This window comes from Paramormyrops kingsleyae, chromosome 21 (assembly GCF_048594095.1).
Source record: "Paramormyrops kingsleyae isolate MSU_618 chromosome 21, PKINGS_0.4, whole genome shotgun sequence".
In the NCBI taxonomy this organism is placed as follows: Eukaryota; Metazoa; Chordata; class Actinopteri; order Osteoglossiformes; family Mormyridae; genus Paramormyrops; species Paramormyrops kingsleyae.
In genome coordinates, this window is record NC_132817.1 from 4,742,210 (window position 1) to 4,759,759 (window position 17,550).

General features: G+C 46.8%; 3 protein-coding genes across 4 annotated transcripts; 1 reads left to right on the forward strand and 2 right to left on the reverse strand.

The window, feature by feature from the left end:
- The first annotated feature begins 16 nt into the window (after window positions 1-16).
- selenof (selenoprotein F) lies at window positions 17-6,421 on the forward strand. The gene is made up of 5 exons (XM_023816620.1): window positions 17-152; window positions 1,589-1,756; window positions 3,477-3,540; window positions 4,386-4,435; window positions 5,810-6,421. Exons 1-5 carry the CDS (start codon window positions 105-107, stop codon window positions 5,939-5,941), a joined length of 462 nt encoding a protein of 153 aa, XP_023672388.1. The 5' UTR covers window positions 17-104; the 3' UTR covers window positions 5,942-6,421.
- A 161-nt stretch (window positions 6,422-6,582) lies between these two features.
- Window positions 6,583-11,231, reverse strand: LOC111846454 (E3 ubiquitin-protein ligase TRIM35-like). Its single transcript, XM_072704457.1, has 6 exons — window positions 10,801-11,231; window positions 8,863-8,958; window positions 8,537-8,767; window positions 8,427-8,449; window positions 8,113-8,237; window positions 6,583-8,019 (listed from the first exon to the last, which is right to left on the reverse strand). The coding sequence occupies exons 1-6, from the start codon at window positions 11,203-11,205 to the stop codon at window positions 7,475-7,477; spliced, it is 1,425 nt and encodes a 474-aa protein (XP_072560558.1). The 5' UTR covers window positions 11,206-11,231; the 3' UTR covers window positions 6,583-7,474.
- A 1,231-nt stretch (window positions 11,232-12,462) lies between these two features.
- LOC111846452 (uracil nucleotide/cysteinyl leukotriene receptor) lies at window positions 12,463-17,540 on the reverse strand. Of its 2 annotated transcripts, none has more exons than XM_023816615.2 (2): window positions 16,693-17,540; window positions 12,463-14,933 (listed from the first exon to the last, which is right to left on the reverse strand). In XM_023816615.2, exons 1-2 carry the CDS (start codon window positions 16,976-16,978, stop codon window positions 13,915-13,917), a joined length of 1,305 nt encoding a protein of 434 aa, XP_023672383.1. In that variant the 5' UTR covers window positions 16,979-17,540; the 3' UTR covers window positions 12,463-13,914. The 2 variants fall into 2 exon arrangements, with proteins under 2 accessions (XP_023672383.1, XP_023672384.1); XM_023816616.2 differs by having other exon boundaries at window positions 12,463-14,937.
- Window positions 17,541-17,550: the final 10 nt, after the last annotated feature.

A 17,550-nucleotide genomic window follows, 5' to 3' on the forward strand; every position in this document is an offset into this window, starting at 1 on the left:
GTTAAATACAGACCAAGATTGGAAAACTAACAGGCACGTGCGAGCGCCACTTTCTTTTGTAAGGGTCCTATGCCCCATCCCCCGGGAAAAAAATACATTCCAAGATGGCGGGGGAGGTCTACCTCTTTTGGTTCTTGTCGATATTGCAAGCGGTAAATACATTATAAAATTGATTGCAATTTAATAAAATTATGGAAGATTTGTTCATCAGATAAATGTCTAATATCGTTAGTGTAGACAGACATAATTTAGGCGTTGTTGGTGCTCGATGTATGAGATGCTTTTCAGTCGGAAGTGAAGCCGGCTGCTATGACGTGGCTTTTAATGGAAAAGTTTGTTTAAAGCCAGAACAAAACAACTTGTGTAAATGATCCGTGCAACAGCAGTATTTCGCCGTAAAATGTTTCACTAGGCTGATTAATCTGTGCTAGACTTGCGAATATATATCGCTTATAAATAGGACGTTGTACGTATTATGTAACTTAATATTAGTAGAAATTAAAATGTCTTTCAGTCTGCGTTTAAACAGCTGTTATTAATGTGTGAAAAGTTTTTACATTATCAGAAACATTTTTCATTAAAGTGGCATGAAATTAATTTCATTAACCATGTCCTTTGTTGCGAAAATATCTTCTCTGAATCCGCTAGAGTTACCTAGTGACGGCACATTTGTGGATGTAGTCGGCACCCGTTTGTGTTTTCTCACCTGCCCTGGCCCACTGGGTTCTCCATTAAAGTCTATTTTTGATCAGCGGTGCTGGAGACCACCCGGCGTTTTGGTGGGTGTCGTGTGTGGCGTTCTGCCAGCTGAGAATCCAGCATAACTATTAATTTCAGGTGTCACATTTGCCTAGTGTTCACAATAAATGATTTTGAAGGTTTCGGAGTATTCCCGTACCTCAGTATTAAAGTACCTATTTATCAAAAAAAGAAACGTGCATTGAGTGCAGCGTAATGAACATGTAAATGATTTTGGTTCTTAATCCAAACCTACTTATTTTGTTTTTTGCAAAATCACTAAAATGATAGTGGAGAACAGGACTGTATAATAAGCCTCACCAGGCAGGGATGTAGTGGGACACATCCATTTCAATCGTGGTGCTTTTGGGTCCATCTAAAAGTGTCAAAACGAAAGCAAAAATTGTTCATGTCAGCCAGGAAGCTGAAACAGGAACTTAACTGCAGTAATTCAAGCACTTTTTAAATTTTTTTTCAAGGTTTTCATAAATACTCAATTTGTAAGGGGAAGGTCAGAAATTTCCATAATTCATTAATTTCAGCAGCATGGGGCACGGCGTGGGAGAGAGCCGAGAGCAGGCGTGCCGGTTGTAGCCCTGCCTGTGCATTCCGGCTCCTGCCTGTCAGCTGGCGCCCAAAGCAGAGATCCTAATAAAGAGAGGTGATGTCACAGCTGGAGGCACCCGGGGTGCCCCTCACATCGAGCACCAGTTTAACGACATCGTTTGTTTTGATAGAATGAGACCGTCGGTGACCAGCTGAGGGGGGGGATTGAAATCCCCGCACCTTGCCTCTGGTGTGGAGGGGGAGTGTACTTGGTGTCTTATTTCATTTACTGCTCCCTGCTCAGATATCGTCCTATGGCGCCGAGCTGTCCTCCGAGGCCTGCAGAGAACTGGGCTTCTCCAGCAACCTCCTGCGCAGCTCCTGTGATCTGCTGGGCCAGTTTGGCCTGACCCAGCTCGACCCGTTCTGCAGGCAGTGCTGCCAAGAGGAAGCCCAGGTCGAGGCCAGGAAGGTGAGCCTCCATACCTCTGCTCTCCATGTTTAATATGCATTGGGGACACAGGAAGCTCTGCTCTTCTTTTGGTTTCACATATGGTATTTCTGCCTGGGATAAAGTGCTTATAAACCTATGAGAGCAGGTTTCCTCCTGTACTGTCAACCTCACTGCCTACTGGACTTTAACCAGCCTGTTCTGCACCTTTCTTATGCTGTTCTACAGCACCCTCAGGCCAGTCTGTCGTATGGCTTTCAATTGAAGGCAATAACAGGCCAGAACATTTCCATTGATTTTTAATCACTTTTCCAGTCTGCAGTGATGTGGCAGGAATTATATGCTGTCTTCTGTCTTATGCTCTGTGGTGTCAGTTCTGCCATCATTGGCTATAGGTTTTAGATATGAATATCCTAAAGCCAGATATTCCTTGGGTCTGCTCAGGCTGTGTCTGTCTTTTTTTCACTAAACCTGGTAGAATGGTACGTGTGGCCCAGCAAAAATGGGATGTATAGATTATCTGTAGGATTTGTTAGGGATTGCTGTGCCCTTGATCCTATTTTCCCAGTCAGCCAATAACCAGTAAGTTGAAGCACTTTTGGCATCCAGGTAAAGAGGCAGACAGGAAATCGATGGCTGCCTCACATGTGCATGCTGGCGTCGCTGTCCGCCCTTGCCTGAACGCACATGCTGCTGTTTCACACATGGCCGTCATGCATCATCGTGTGCCTTATGGGCCAGCCAATTGTGGAGCCCGTATCTCTAGAGGCACTCCCCCTCTTGGCTCTCGTCCTAAGCTCCGCCCCCTCGATGCCTCTAGCTCTGTCGGTGTAAAACAAAGAGGGATGAGTGGGCGGTCAGGCCAGCTGGGCGTGAAATTGAGGCAGAGCCTCTCGGTACCTGAAGCGGCACCTCTGAGAACGGTCCAGCCGCCGTCCTGCCCGACTGGGGGGGCTACAGCAGGCGGCTGTGGAAGTGATCACCCCCAACCCCCAACTAGAGAAGGCATCCATCTCCTAGACTGGTCTCTGCATATTGTCCAGCCCTGTTTCGCTCCATTTCCATTGACTCCCTTGGACTACATAAAAGGCCCATAAGGTTTGCTCATTTACAGAACCAGGCCATTTGCCAGTGTGAATTGGGTCCATGGTCCTCGTGGGCCACATAAAATGCCCATGGTAAGGGGAGGAATAAGGTGTTACGGTGCCCCCTCCTGTTGGAGCAGACAATAGCAGGCGTTAGTATGGTAACGTATTGCTGTCCTCATCTGTGTCCCGGTGCTGTGATGTCTGGATAGGGACGCCATCGGTCACCCCTGCACTACAGCTGTCTAATAAGGAGCCTAAACCTTTCCAGTATTTTGGAGGCGGAATCATATCAGAGCTGGTGTCACGTTGGGGACCCCAGAGTGGGACAGCGATAAAATTTGGGCAAACCAGAAGCGAGTCTCGCGTCGACATGGTCACTGCGCTCTCAGGCTGTGTTCGGGGGGGCATTTACACATGCCATTATGGAATCGTGTGCCGTGATGTAGAAGATATCAATGAGATGTTGCATGTAGATGAATGTACAGTGACTGACAGCTAATTATTACCCACATGAATCCATCTCCCCCCCCCCGGCTTTTCATCAGCATCCAGCTTAGAGTGAATTTAGCGACTGGCCGTTTGTTTGTGTGCTGTTGGAAAGGCCTGCCGTGCGTGTGTTCGAGACCGAGCGTACGCCCTTCTGTCTCCCTCAGCATTACCCTGGTGCTATCCTGGAGGTGTGTGGATGAAAACTCGGAAGGTTCCCCCAAGTCCAAGGTGAGTGATGCGGTCAGGAGCTAAACAGCAGCCGGTGCAGTCGCTCGCTCTGAAGGCCTGTCCTGCGCATCCTTTCCTGTGTGTTCTGTGCCCTGTGTTATGGTAGAATTCCTGCTCAGACAGTGAGGTCTGGAGGACATGAAGGTCTGCCACACCTGAGACAGATCATGCTGTTAATGGGAGGGACAGACCCCCATTATTCCTAGGATATGTGACAGCATCTAGGGCGGAGGTTAATGCTCAGGCTGTCCTAGGCTATAGCCCAGATCCCGGGCAAATATCAGGGCCCCACCACACCTCGGTGAAAAGGGTCTATGCTGGAGTTATCCTAGGGCCCCCAGTTAGGGTAATCCAACCTAAAAAATAACATTCATAATGAACCATAGGAGAAGACCTGATAATCTGCTGTCAGAAAAATATTTTGTAAAAAGTTTAAGACCTTTTAGTTGGGTGCGAATCATGACATGTGTCACCCAGCCGTCACCACGACGACACTAATGGCACCCAGAACGGCAGAACTTACCCTCCTACGTCGACGTGTCCTTCTTAGTTATTTACCCGCCATCTGCGGAAATGTCACCAGAAGGCTGCATTCTGACTGCCTGCCTGAAGGCGTTTTGGCAATGTGTGAGTGACCGGCGTTGGAGCACCGTGGTAAAATCCATGTCGTCGAATAATCATGGTATTGTGATGCATGGCTGTACGCGAGCGTCTCGGTCACCTGCCCCCCTCATCTGTGTGGATGTGCTCCGACCCTGCACCCCCTCCCTCGTTAGAGGCCCATGTACGTCCTCCCAGGTCTCTGTCATGTACTGCATTCGTTGTGACTATTGTCCTTTTTTCAGCTTTTGTCAGGAGCGACAAGCCAAAGATGTTCAAGGGTCTTCAGATCAAGGTAAAGACCGGAATCTTCTGTCTGGCAGGCAGCCGCTGCACCTTGTGATGGGTGTTTCTGTCTGAAAATGGGCCAAATCGTTAATCCTGGGGGAGAAGCGCCGACTTGAGCTGCCCCTCCGCCCACACGTGGATCCCAGCTTATTAGCTGGGAAATCATGTGGAATTCTGATTATTACACGGAGACGTTTCAGTGTCGGCCTTTCGTGCCGTCAAGTTAAAGGGGTTTATTGTTCATCTAGGGAAGGTGAGAGCTGACAGACTCCTCTGCCCTTAAGTGGCACATTTATAAGCCGTCAAGGCAAAGCTGCATCCCGTCAGGCCGCTTCGCCAAACCCCACACCCGCAGTGCCATGTCGACCAGGGGAGGGTGTCTGTACAGGGCACCTCTGCCCCGGGTGCCCCCCCGCACCTGCGGATGGCACCGTGGCTGCCCTCACGCTGGGCTCCTTTGCGAGCGCCGGGGCTCGTTAAGCAGACAGTGACGGATGAGCCCCCCCTCCAGCCCGGAGGAGTCGCCCTGATGGATGGATGTGAGCGGGTGGAGGCGGCATGCAGCCCCAGACCCGGCCGGGGGCCCTCGCCACTCGCCTGCCGCTCCTCGGGCTAATTAATTATCCGTAAAACGCACTCGGCCGAATGCAATTACCGGGGCTCTTTAATTGGAGAAGGTGCAGGAGCATGATAACTGTAATTACTTTCATAAAAAGTGGAGGCTCAGGCAGGAACGCTAATGGAGAGCAGTGTGACGAACTGCCATTCCCCCCCCCCCCAACCACTCGGTCGCAGCAAAATGTCTCTGAAAATACATCTGGGTGCTGCTTGCAGGGTTCAGTTGATAAACACACAGCTTTCTTAAGGTGACGGACAGAGTTGGCACATTTACATTCGCATCTTTACAGCTGGAATCCAGTACAGACAGGATGTTCCTGAAGTCGGATGTACAGCTGCGTGGCGTGAATTATGAGAATTGCGGTTCCGGGCCAAGCTATCTGTGGGATCTGAACCCAAAACCTTCCGCTTATAGGCACCGACCAACAACCACTATTCTAGACCGCACCCCAAACTGTACTGTTACCCGCTCTGCACAGGTTGTGTTCACAGGGGTGTAATGATCGTCTGGGTTTATAATCTGGGCCCCCACCTACATTCTCCTGGTGACATGTTCACCCCAGTTTGAAATGCTAACGGTACGATGTAGGTTCTGCTGTTAGTGCTGGAGCAGTTGGGTTACAGTGTGCAGCATGATGCTAATTGATGTAGTTCATCACGGCACACTTGCTAACGCTGCTTCCATGTGTCTGGTCCCCTCATGATCGCTCCCAAGCAGCCAGTCCTCCATCTGATGCCTGCCTCCCTTACCCCCCCCCCGCAGTACGTCCGAGGCTCCGACCCCGTACTCAAGCTGCTGGACGATAACGGGAACATCGCCGAGGAGCTCAGCATCCTCAAGTGGAACACAGACAGTGTAGAAGAGTTCCTGAGTGAAAAACTGGACCGCATATAAACGGTCCAATCAGTTGGATTTAGACTGTAACCCCCCTCCCCCCCTCCATGTCCCTGGAGTCCCTTATTGCATTTTGTAATGTCGTGATGCTGTGTCCCCCCCCTCCTGGGATTTGAGCACATCACCGCCTGTAACCGTTTTACCGGTCATGAATCAACACACCTTTGAATGATTCTGTAAGATGCTCGGATCCGTCTCCCCTGTGCTGACTGGCCTTTAACTCGCAGGACAGTCTGATCAGTTCATATGATGCTGTGTGCCGATGCTGCTTATTTCCATGTCTCTCTCTCTGTGGTGTTTCGGGTCAGGCTGTATGGTTCTGTCCCGCTGGGCTGAGCACGCGTCAGTGACGGCCTCACAGTAAACCAGTTCTGGCATGTGGGGCCTGATGTAGCTGTGTGTTCGCAGGGCGCCCCCTTCAGTTGGAAGGTGGACAGAGTTTGTAAAGCAGCCATAATAAAAATGAATGATTAACAGTAACCGGCGTTACTCACTGGGAGTCATTTACACACAGACACACACCTTCTGCAGTTCATGACCCATACGAAATGAACACAACTGATATTGCAGTGAGTTTGACACTTTCCACATTGTATAAAAGGTTTTCTTAGGGTTACAGATGTGAAACTTGAACACCCATAATTGCCTTTTGACCCCAAACACTAAAATGTGCTCCAGTTTTTGCACTCATGGACAGCATTTATAGGATTTCCACTGAATGCATCTTCGAGGCTTCTGGGATCTGGTAGTGGTAAGAATAGCATTTCAAAGAATAAACTTCATTTCCTCTTTCACTCCAGCGCCCCCTGCTGTTCATACTGAAAATAGTCTAACATTGCTGTTCTTATAGTATGACCGGAATGTAGTGGAAGTTGCACAAGAAGCCTAGACCAGCATTAGAGGATGTGAATGGAGCTTTTATTGGCCTCCATGCTGGAAAGTGCACATTCCCCCGAGCAGCATTCCCTTCTTGTTCAGTTACAGTGTTAGATACATGAACAAAACCTACATTCAGGACAAGCATTATGTCCATGTATAAATGAGCTCTGCAGTCAATGTGTGTCAATCTCATTCTGGAGAAGTAAGTCAATCTGGACCTCAGTTTCTTCCCAGAATTTCACTAGACAAGCGTTTGGGTTTGGCCATCATCCTTAATCCAGGCTCATGTCAGTCATTTGATGTACAGGAAGTGATGCAACCGCCACGACCTGCCGCATGATGACATGCTGTTAAAAATGCACCGGTCACAGTGCATGTTAGAGTAAGAAACACCAACTGGCATTTACACTGGATTTTAAAGAGACGGCACTGGCACTGCAGTAACATTTGTAGGCAACCTGTACCGGATAAGAGGTCCAGGGAAATTAATAATATGACAGCCCCCAAACAGGTATACGACAGCTTCTCCACCCTGAAAAAAGTCAATTTCCACTAAAAAATGAATAAAAAAAATTAATCATGAATCTGCTTCCTGAACAACAATAATATATAATACTGTACTGTGGTCAATGTTTGTCATTACGATTACAGTGCTCAGAGTTTCAATGCTGTTACTGCAATGGAAACATTCACTGGGCAGATTTTTAACGGAACCCTGTGACCCCAGGTAAAGAAGAAAGGAAACAGTCTCTCAGCGAAAGAGTGTTTAAAGGTGTAGAGAGGAGTGTTGTTACTGGGATCAGAGAATGACAGCTCTCCCCTGTCCCAGTCCAGCTGCACTCTGATCCTCTGGGGTTTCCTCTCCACAGACAGAGGGTACGGTGGTGAGGTCCATGCTGCCAATTTACCTTTATAACGTGTTATGACCCATAGTCCTCCATTTGCTTTGGGAAGGACGTCCCCTTTCCTGTTGATGGACTCATTAGCCACACCCACAAAGTATAATTCCGCGTCCCCCACATCCACATCCCAGCAGTGTTTCCCTGAGCTGAATCCCTCAGATCCCAGCACACAGCGCCATGTAAACCTCTCTGAGTTATTAGGATATTCCTGTATCTCATTACTCCAGGTAATAGTATTCAGATGATCGGACAGTATGAGTTCAACATCTGCTGTGTTTGGGTCCAGAATCACAGGAGCTGAATGGAATCAGAGAGAAAAATTAGAATTCAAACAACTCCATCTGCACAGAGAGATTATGGAACTGCTCCATTCTGACATCTTCTACTCACTGTATTTAATCTCTTTCTTCTCCAGCATCTTCTCCCACACTCTGTAGCTCAGGTTGCCCAGGTGTTTGGCCACATTAATCAGGGCCCCTGAAACCTCCTCTGGATCCCGCACTGGGCACTGGGCTCTGTAACAATGTCCAGCATTAACAGTAGATGTTTCACCCTCTGCCCAGATGTCAGCCCCACGGACAGTAAGCAGTCTGAGGCTCATCTACAGGAATCTCAAACTAACTCCATAATGGCAATTTTTTACAACCATGAAAACATGAAGCATTTCACACTAAACTGTAGGAGAGACACTGGAGTTTCCTTACCTTCTCTGTGTTTCCTTATATTTCTGAAAGGGAGTAAAGAAGATTAATATCAAATTTACTAGATACATCTATATTTTAACCACTTGAATCCAGTTGTGATCCATCCTCACCAGTAGGAATGAGACGTCTTCAGCTCCCAGCTCCTGTTCTAAGACTCTGATGGTTTCTGAGAGGGATGATATCTCCTTTGTGATCTTCTCAATCTTCTTCTTCATCATGTGGCTCTTCTGCTCCTCTTCCTCCCTCAGTGCAGATATCCTGCCTGCCTCTTCCTCCTTTAGGAACTGGTGAAGTTTCTCAAACTCCCCCTTTATCAGTCTCTCTGTGTGCCGGGCTTGAGTCTGAAATGAAAGTGAGTTTCCTCAGTGCTGTTACAGAGCAGCCTGTCCAGTAATGTCACTGCTGTTCTTACACTATAATGTAGGTAGTTCTGTACCTTGATGCGTTCTGCTATTTGGTTACAGGCTTGTTGTATTTCATTCAAAGCTCCCAGCTTCTCCTGCAGAGGCTTCAGTGAAAATCTCAGTTTTTCCTTCATGAATGAAACAGCAGATGTGAGGTTTACTGAATGAGTTCAGCTCTCACTGCTACTGCAAATATGTTGAAAATGCTTATCAGAAACATTTTGCAAATGTATCAGTTGAATAAGGTTAATCTGATATCACAGAAGAGTATCTTCCTATTTAATTAAGAATTAAGTGATTAATTATCATTGTTGACACACCACAGCAAAACGTGTTCTCTGCATTTAACCCATATGTGACAATGTGACATAGCAGGGGGCAGCTAATTCAGCACCCAGGGAGCAGTGCTTGGGGGTGCTAACTTGCTCAGGGTATCTCAGTGGTGCCTTGCTGGTCGGGGATTTGAACCTGCAATTTTTCAATTAGGAGTGTGCTTCCCTATCCATTAAGCCACCACTGCCTGATTTCACTGATACTTACAAAGACCTGAAATCTGATACTGTATTTTTAATAGAGGATAGGTCGACAACTTGTTATGAATTGATACCGGCTCAGCAGCTACAGCGGGATCTTGATTTAATTAGTGACTGGGCCGATACCTGGCAGATGAAATTTAACATAGACAAATGTAAGGTACTCCATGTAGGGAGCAGAAATATAAAGTACAGGTATTTTATGGGACATACTGAAATAAAGGTAGCTGATTATGAGAAAGACCTTGGTGTCTATGTTGATGCTTCCATGTCTCATTCTCGCCAGTGTGGGGAAGCAATAAAAAAGGCCAATAGGATGTTGGGGTATATCTCCAGGTGTGTGGAGTTTAAGTCAAGGGAGGTAATGCTAAGATTATACAATTCCTTGGTGAGACCTCACCTAGAATATTGTGTGCAGGTTTGGTCACCATATCTTAAAAAGGACATTGCGGCCTTAGGAAAGGTGCAGCGTAGGGCCACAAGAATGATTCCTGGTCTTAGAGGAATGTCATACGAGGAAAGGTTATTTGAGCTAAATCTGTTCAGCCTCAAGCAAAGGAGACTGAGGGGGGACATGATCCAGGTCTATAAGATTCTAACAGGTTTGGATGCTGTTCAACCGAATAGTTACTTCAGCATTAGTTCAAATACAAGAACTCGTGGCCATAGGTGGAAATTAGCGGGAGAACATTTCAAACTGGATTTAAGGAAGCACTTCTTTACACAGCGTGTAGTCAGAGTATGGAATAGTCTTCCTGATAACGTAGTGCAAGCTGAATCCTTGGGTTCCTTTAAATCAGAGCTAGATAAGATTTTAACAACTCTGAGCTATTAGTTAAGTTCTCCCCAAGCGAGCTCGATGGGCCGAATGGCCTCTCGTTTGTATAGTTCTTATGTTCTTATGATATGATTGACAAAAACACTTGTAGCTCAGCTGTCATCCATCAGGAACAGATGTTAACATCCATTTTGATGTCTGCACACATGTAATGTGGCGGCAAATAATTTTATTTAATTATAAATGCACTGTAACTGGCATCCAGCCCCCTGCCTTGTGCTGCCTGGGATAGACACTAGTCTCTCCCCCCCCCCCCCCCCCCCCCCCCCCCCCGCCCCCCCCAACCTCAAAGATCCTGTGCAGAATAAGTGGTTTTAAGATACATGGGTACTATACTATACTGTGTTCCGGTGCAGAATCCTCCTGTAGAATGAATTGTCCTTTAGGAGGATTAATAACCAGCTTGGTAACACTGAGATAAATGTCTTCTCAGAAACATCTAACATATAATCAAAATGGTCAGCAGGAGAGCAGATCTTACATTATGTAAACCTGTGATCTACATAACTTCTAACTCTATTACAAACATTTATATATACAATTAGAAATATTATGTATTTTAACATACATAACATAATAATAGGTAACAGCTGTCCAACCTTGTATCCAGGGATGACTTCCTGTACGGGTCGAAGTTTGTGATTTTCATGTCGATTTGAATCTCGGCAAACAAGACACACAGGTGTCTGATCATCCAAACAGAAGAGCTTGAGTTTTTCATTGTGCAGAATGCAGAGAGCTTCATGTGCTGCTGCAGATCTCCGAGCTCTGCCTTGTAAGAAAGCCTCACATGCGTTTTTCAGGGCCAGATTAGAGAGTGGAAAATCCATAGAACACCTTCTCCGGCAAACAGGACATTCCTGAGAGCCCTCCTTTCCACAGTACTGCTGTAGACAAACTTTACAGAAGCTGTGGCTGCACTTCAGGACCACAGGATCCCTGTAGATTTCGTAGCACACAGGACAGGTGAGCTCCTCTTCCAGCACAGAGGACCTGGCCGCCATTTCTTCAGTCTGATTGTCAGCACAATAATCACCTCTGATCACTGAAATATTTGGTTTCACTTTTGTTTATTTTACTGAATATATAAATGTTCAAAAGTTGGTAATGTTACACTTCAGCAAGATTGACTAAGTCTAATTAGAATTGAATAAGTAATAATCTTCAGTTATGAATCCAAAATATTACAAACATATTTTGAAATAATACTTTGTGTGTGCTCTCTTATTTCCAGTTAAACATGTTTTTTTTTTTTGGCAGATGACAAGGTATCACATAAAGCTTCCTTAAAGAGGCAGTACTGTATTGTACTGCCTGTGCTCCAGTTCAGAATCATCCCCCTGTAGAATGTACTGTACTGTACTATACTGCCTGTGTTCTGGTTCAGAATCATCCCCCTGTAGAATGTACTGTACTATACTGCCTGTGTTCTGGTTCAGAATCATCCTCCTGTAGAATGTACTGTACTGTACTATACTGCCTGTGTTCTGGTTCAGAATCATCCCCCTGTAGAATGTACTGTACTATACTGCCTGTGTTCTGGTTCAGAATCATCCTCCTGTAGAATGTACTGTACTGTACTATACTGCCTGTGTTCTGGTTCAGAATCATCCCCCTGTAGAATGTACTGTACTGTACTATACTGCCTGTGTTCTGGTTCAGAATCATCCTCCTGTAGAATGTACTGTACTGTACTATACTGCTTGTGTTCTGGTTCAGAATCATCCTCCTGTAAAATGTACTGTACTGCCTGTGTTCTGGTTCAGAATCATCCTCCTGTAGAATGTACTGTACTGCCTGTGTTCTGGTTCAGAATCATCCCCCTGTAGAATGTACTGTACTGTACTATACTGCCTGCATTCTGGGTCAGAACCATCCCCTTGTAGAATGTACTGTACTGTACTATACTGCCTGTGTTCAGGTTCAGAACCATCCTCCTGTAGAATGAATCACCCTTTAGGAGGATTCATAACCAGTTTGATTTCTGAAAATAAATATAATTTTTTATAATCTTTATTTAACCCACACTATTTTACATAGATCAGACAATAAAATGTAGCTTTGGAGAAGATTAATCCTTTGTAAACCATGATTTTATAAACCATGTTTCCTTAATGTATTTTACTGCAGTGGGTTTGTAGCTCTCACTGTGGAGAAATGCAGGTCCTAGCAAATCAGCACCTTTTCTGACACACTGTCAGGACACTGGGAGGTGTAGAGGGTAAATGGCTGGATTCCATAGGCTACAAATGAAGCTGAAGCAGGTATGAGAAATATTTAATTGTCTGTAAGCAAAGTGTGGTAGCATCTGGGAATCGGGCAGAGTGAGCTGCGGTCTGGTCTGACCTGCTCACCAGGCCGCCCTCCGTGAGCTCACTAGGAAAAACTGCACACGTGTCTGGAATTATTCTAAAAATGAAAACATCTCATGACAAAGTCTCACACTGACTTTGGTATCCTGTTCAGACACCACCTTCTTCTTATAGAATGTAAAGCAGGAACAAGAAGCAACCAGAACCTTTTGCTTGGGATTTTGTCACAGCAACATGAAAAATATACATTTCGTTGTTCACCTATGTGGATTTTTAAATTCCATATACATCACATTAAAACTGATCAGTTATGATGTGGGGGTTCATTAATTATCAGAATTCATTAATTATCTGTTTTTCATTATAATTAAGGCAGAGGTTAGAGAATTCTCCTTGGGCCTGGATCACAGATGTGTGTGAGGCGTCATTGTGACCTTTTCTGCTGCTTTTCTCAGTTTATGGTTCCACATGGTTGGATTAGGATTCTGACTAAATGGAGTCTCTTGATCTGAGATACTGGCCTTAGAGTCTCTTTGCAGCAGTGAAGAAGACCGCTTGCACACAGTGGGATTAGGCGCTCCCTGGTGGACACTCGGGGATCATGCAGACTCTCCTTTTTTCTGAGTGGTTAAAGCCTGATGTGTGATGATGTGATTGGCTGAGAGTTTCTTATTACGCTCTGAAATAAAAATACCAATAATAATAATGACACATTATTGATGATAATGTATACTTAAAGCATACATGTGGGGAATTTTGAGGTCGTTGAGAAGGAAGAATCTGGAATAAAACTGGTGTGACTTCATTTTGTCTTCGGGGCCTCTCAACAAACTCTAGACTGACAGCAGGTTTTCATGTTGGTACATCAGCCATAATTCTAAATAAAAGGGAAAACGAGTAGCTTCTGCTGAAAGAAAAAGCACATTTTAATTTGTTCGTTAATGTTAGGTTGGAGGTGTGGCACCAATGACCGGCACTGAGGACAGTTTATAGGACCGAGTAGGGGTGCAGTGAACATTATCACATCTGCTGAAATGACCAGACTATGACCAGCAAAGTCCTTCAGAAGCAAATAAACAAAGCATTTAGTGTTACTTAAACCACAGCAGTAGAAATCATTTGGGAGTCTATGAAGGATAAACAGGTCTTAGCTTCTTTTTTACTAAAAAAGTCCCAAATTTGGAATATTACTCTCTATAGTACATTTTCAGTTGAAAAATAAAAGGCGAAAAACCTAATCAGAAGCAGAGTGATCTTGTTATAACAGGAAACCAAGGTTAACAGCGGGGCAGCCTTAGAACAGAGCGCGTCTGTGTGCAAAACACTACCAGTTCATTGCGTCTCCAGACGCGTGTGGCTCCGTGCGCCTCTCAGCCTGACAAAGTCTCTCCTGCCCATCCTTCACAGCTCCGACTTGGCGCTCAGCGAGCTTTCGCGCGTTCCCTTCAGCTCCCCCGTGGTGGCGCTGGAGGCTCCCAGCGTCTCCCTGCAGAGGAGCCTTCGCAGGCTGCCCCGGAACTTCTCCGCTCCGAAGAGGTAGACCAGCGGGTCCAGGGCGCCGTTGAGGCAGGCAAGGGAGGAGGTGAGGCGGTTCCCCAGCATCAGGCCCCTCCTGGCCCCGCAGGAGACGGCTGGCTGGGCGAAGCCCAGGATGAAGATGGCACGGCTGGCATGGTAGGGCAGGAAGCAGACCACGTAGATGAGCAGCACCAGGCCGATAGTCCGGAGGGCCTTAAGTTTGAGCGCCGGCTCCAGACGTGAGCCCCGGCGAAGGCTATGGATGATGAGCAGGTAGCAGGAGAGGGTGGCCAGGAAGGGCGGGGTGAATGCGACGGCCAGGGAGACGAGCGCCCGGCGAGAGGCCTTCTCACGGTATAGCTGCAGGCACACCGTGGCCCCGGCCACCTCCGAGGTCTGCCGTGTGGCCAAGAGGGGCCCCATGGACACGGCGACCAGCGCCCACAGGGTGAAGCTCACAAAGTGCGCATACTTGGCTCGGCGTACCTTCAGCGACCTTACGGCATGCACGACTGCCAGGTACCGGTCCCCGGCCACGCAGGCCAGGAAGTAGAGGCTGGCATACATGTTGACGTAGAAGAGGAAGCCGGCCAGCCTGCAGGGCAGCTCTCCGAAGGGCCAGTGGCCCCCGGTGAGGTGATAGGTGGCTCGTAGGGGTATGATGACCACGTAAGAAAGGTCAGCCACAGCCAAGTGCAACAGGAAGACATTGGCTGGAGTAGAAGTTCCACGCTGGCGGGAGAAGACCCACAGAGCCAGGCAGTTCCCATTCAGGGCCAAGAAGAAGACCAGAATGTAATAGCAGCCAAAGATCAGGTTCTCGGTGGTGCTTTCCCCTCCACAGCTCTCCATGGATTGGTTGGAAAACATAGCTGTGACCTCAGGTGTGGTGGAGTCCATTTCTAACTGACGGGGGGAGACAAATCAATACAAATGAAACACCAAAAAACTGAACATCCCCTAATCCTCCTTAATCATTTGCCAACAAAAAAAATATACCTTGCTAAATACTAGACTAATTCACTATGATCTGTGAATATTTCAGTCAGACAGAAAGTGATGGCCAAAAGTGCACTTCATGAAATATTTTTTGACTCCACTAGATGGTTCTGTCTGTTCAAAAAAGGGCACATATATGCGCATTCCAGGGGGCAGCATGTGGCTCTGCAGCCAGAAGGTCACCGGTTTGAGTCTGGCTTTGGCAGCATAGTTATGTCTGTGGCCCCCTGTCTGAGGCCCTTAACCCCCCACTTGAGAAAGCAATTTAAATTTTCTGCATATCCTGCATTCACAAGCAAAAATGCAAAGATCGGAGGGTTAAAAATGGTGATCTTAAAAACACATCCCTCAGTGAGGAAACCTCAAACGGGGGTGGGGGGTTCGATCCCCTGGTCTCGTAACAAAAAGCCTTTCATGCTTGGGAAAAGCTCAGCTTGAAGTAACGCGTAACCTTCTGGGGACTAATCCGTTAATATCGGCGTCCTCTGGCTAAAACAGAGGACGCCTGGTTGTTGAAGATCTTCTGCAGCCCTTGACAGTCATGGACAGCATTAAAGCTGTTTGTTTTAGTAAGAGAGTCAGTATGGAAACAAGGGAAACGTGGAGGTGCCCTGGCCTCATGTACAATAGTGTTTCCCAACCTGGTCTTTAGGGAGCCCCAAACAGTCCACTTTTTTCAATAGGGAGCTGGGAGGGAGCAAAAACGTGGACTGTCTGGCAGGGAGCAAAAACATGGACTGTCTGGCAGGGAGCTGGGAAGGAGCAAAAACATGGAGTGTCTGGGGGTCCCAGACCGGGTTGGGAAACACTGATGCAGGAAATACTGCAACAATCAGAAAAGAAGGGAAATGCTTCTTAATAGCAGTGCCACCCCAAGCCAGAAATTCCCAAATTTAACTGAAAGGTGGCTGTGTTCCCTGGCACTCTCAGCAAATCCCTGGGGCTCTCAAGTCAGGAATAATCCGAAGGCACAAAGTAGGAGAGGATTCTTTACATCAGACTTTTTTTGGTCCAATTAGCCGTATCCTCTAAATCCCTCCACAACCATGACTTCACACTGCAGCAGTGTGTGCCCAGCTATAGGGTATGCCCCATTCATTTATGTGATGCATCAGAGCTGCAACGCTGCACTAGAAAACCAGACTTCAGAAAGTCTGTGTAACAAACTACCTTAAGATTAAGATTGTGATTGTGACTTCATTAATCACAGGGGGAAATTCTGATGCACACAGTAGCAAGAACATAGTGCACAGACAAATACATATATATCTACATACACACACACACACACATATTTACAGAATATATACAGAATATTGTGAAACTACAATAAAAAAAATAGTTAAGAATAATAAATTCTGTGCACTTGCTTCATTTACGTGAAGTATTATAAATGATTAGAATCAGAATTGTTTATTTATTGCTAAGCACTTTTACACACAAGGATACAAGGAATTTACTTTGGGGTGATATATATATATATATATATATATATCAAGACAATATTAAATTACGCACATAAATGAAATAATGTGCACAGTGCACATTATACACCCTCTCCTGCTACAATAATTATAATTGTTTTCTAGACATATTTTGAGACATGGTGCATATCTTAACGTAATGGTACAGTCTTAGTATCTGAACCAAAGTTAGACTTACCGGTTCCGATGTCTCCCTGGGGGGCTTTTTCCAAAGGCTGCTGACCTAGGGGACTTTCAGCTGGTCCCACACCGGTGGGGGGAGGCAGGTCTCTGGGCTTATGAACTTCAGAGAGGCGACTGGTAGGTCGGCAGCGTTCGGGTGGTGTGTAGGAGCGGAGCACAGACGGGACGAAGACCATCAATCCCCACCCCCATGTGGCGTCAGCCGAGGGAAGCCGACGCACTCTGGCGGGCCGCTCACAGGCGATGCGGGTTTTGGTGACAAAAGCTGCGCGGGGAGCCATGGGGTTGAACCCTGACCCCACCCTATTTTTTTTGCTAGCCCATCTGAGGACCACTTGTGCACTTGACAATGACCTGAGTCAAGGGGGTGGAGAGGAGTATGTTATATTTGGGTGAAAGGGATGGTGACCCCGCCCACCACCAGAAGAATGCCAGCCGCACTGTCATGGAAACCAGGCCCGACCAGCGCGGTTCCCGCGATGACGCCCCAATCCCCACCCCCTTGTCAATGGATAGAGGGCCGATTGTGTGGCTGATTGTGCAGAAAGACCATCCCTCATAGGCTGTCTGGACTCAAAAAGAGCCCCTGTGCTAGCAGGGGGGTGGGCAGGGGGGAGGGGCCGACAGAGACAGGCCTGCTTGTTGGGCGTAGGGATGTTCCACAATGGGGCCCACAATAAGCAGCAGATCTTTGGCCAGACAGATGTGCTAAACACAACAGGAGAGATAATATTTCTTTCAAAGGCGGAGAACACAGCTGTACATCTGACACATCGCAGTCTTATCCGGCCTCAGCACATCTACATGTCAATGCTCTCCGGGGTCCTGAATGAGCAGACTGTATTCTGGAATA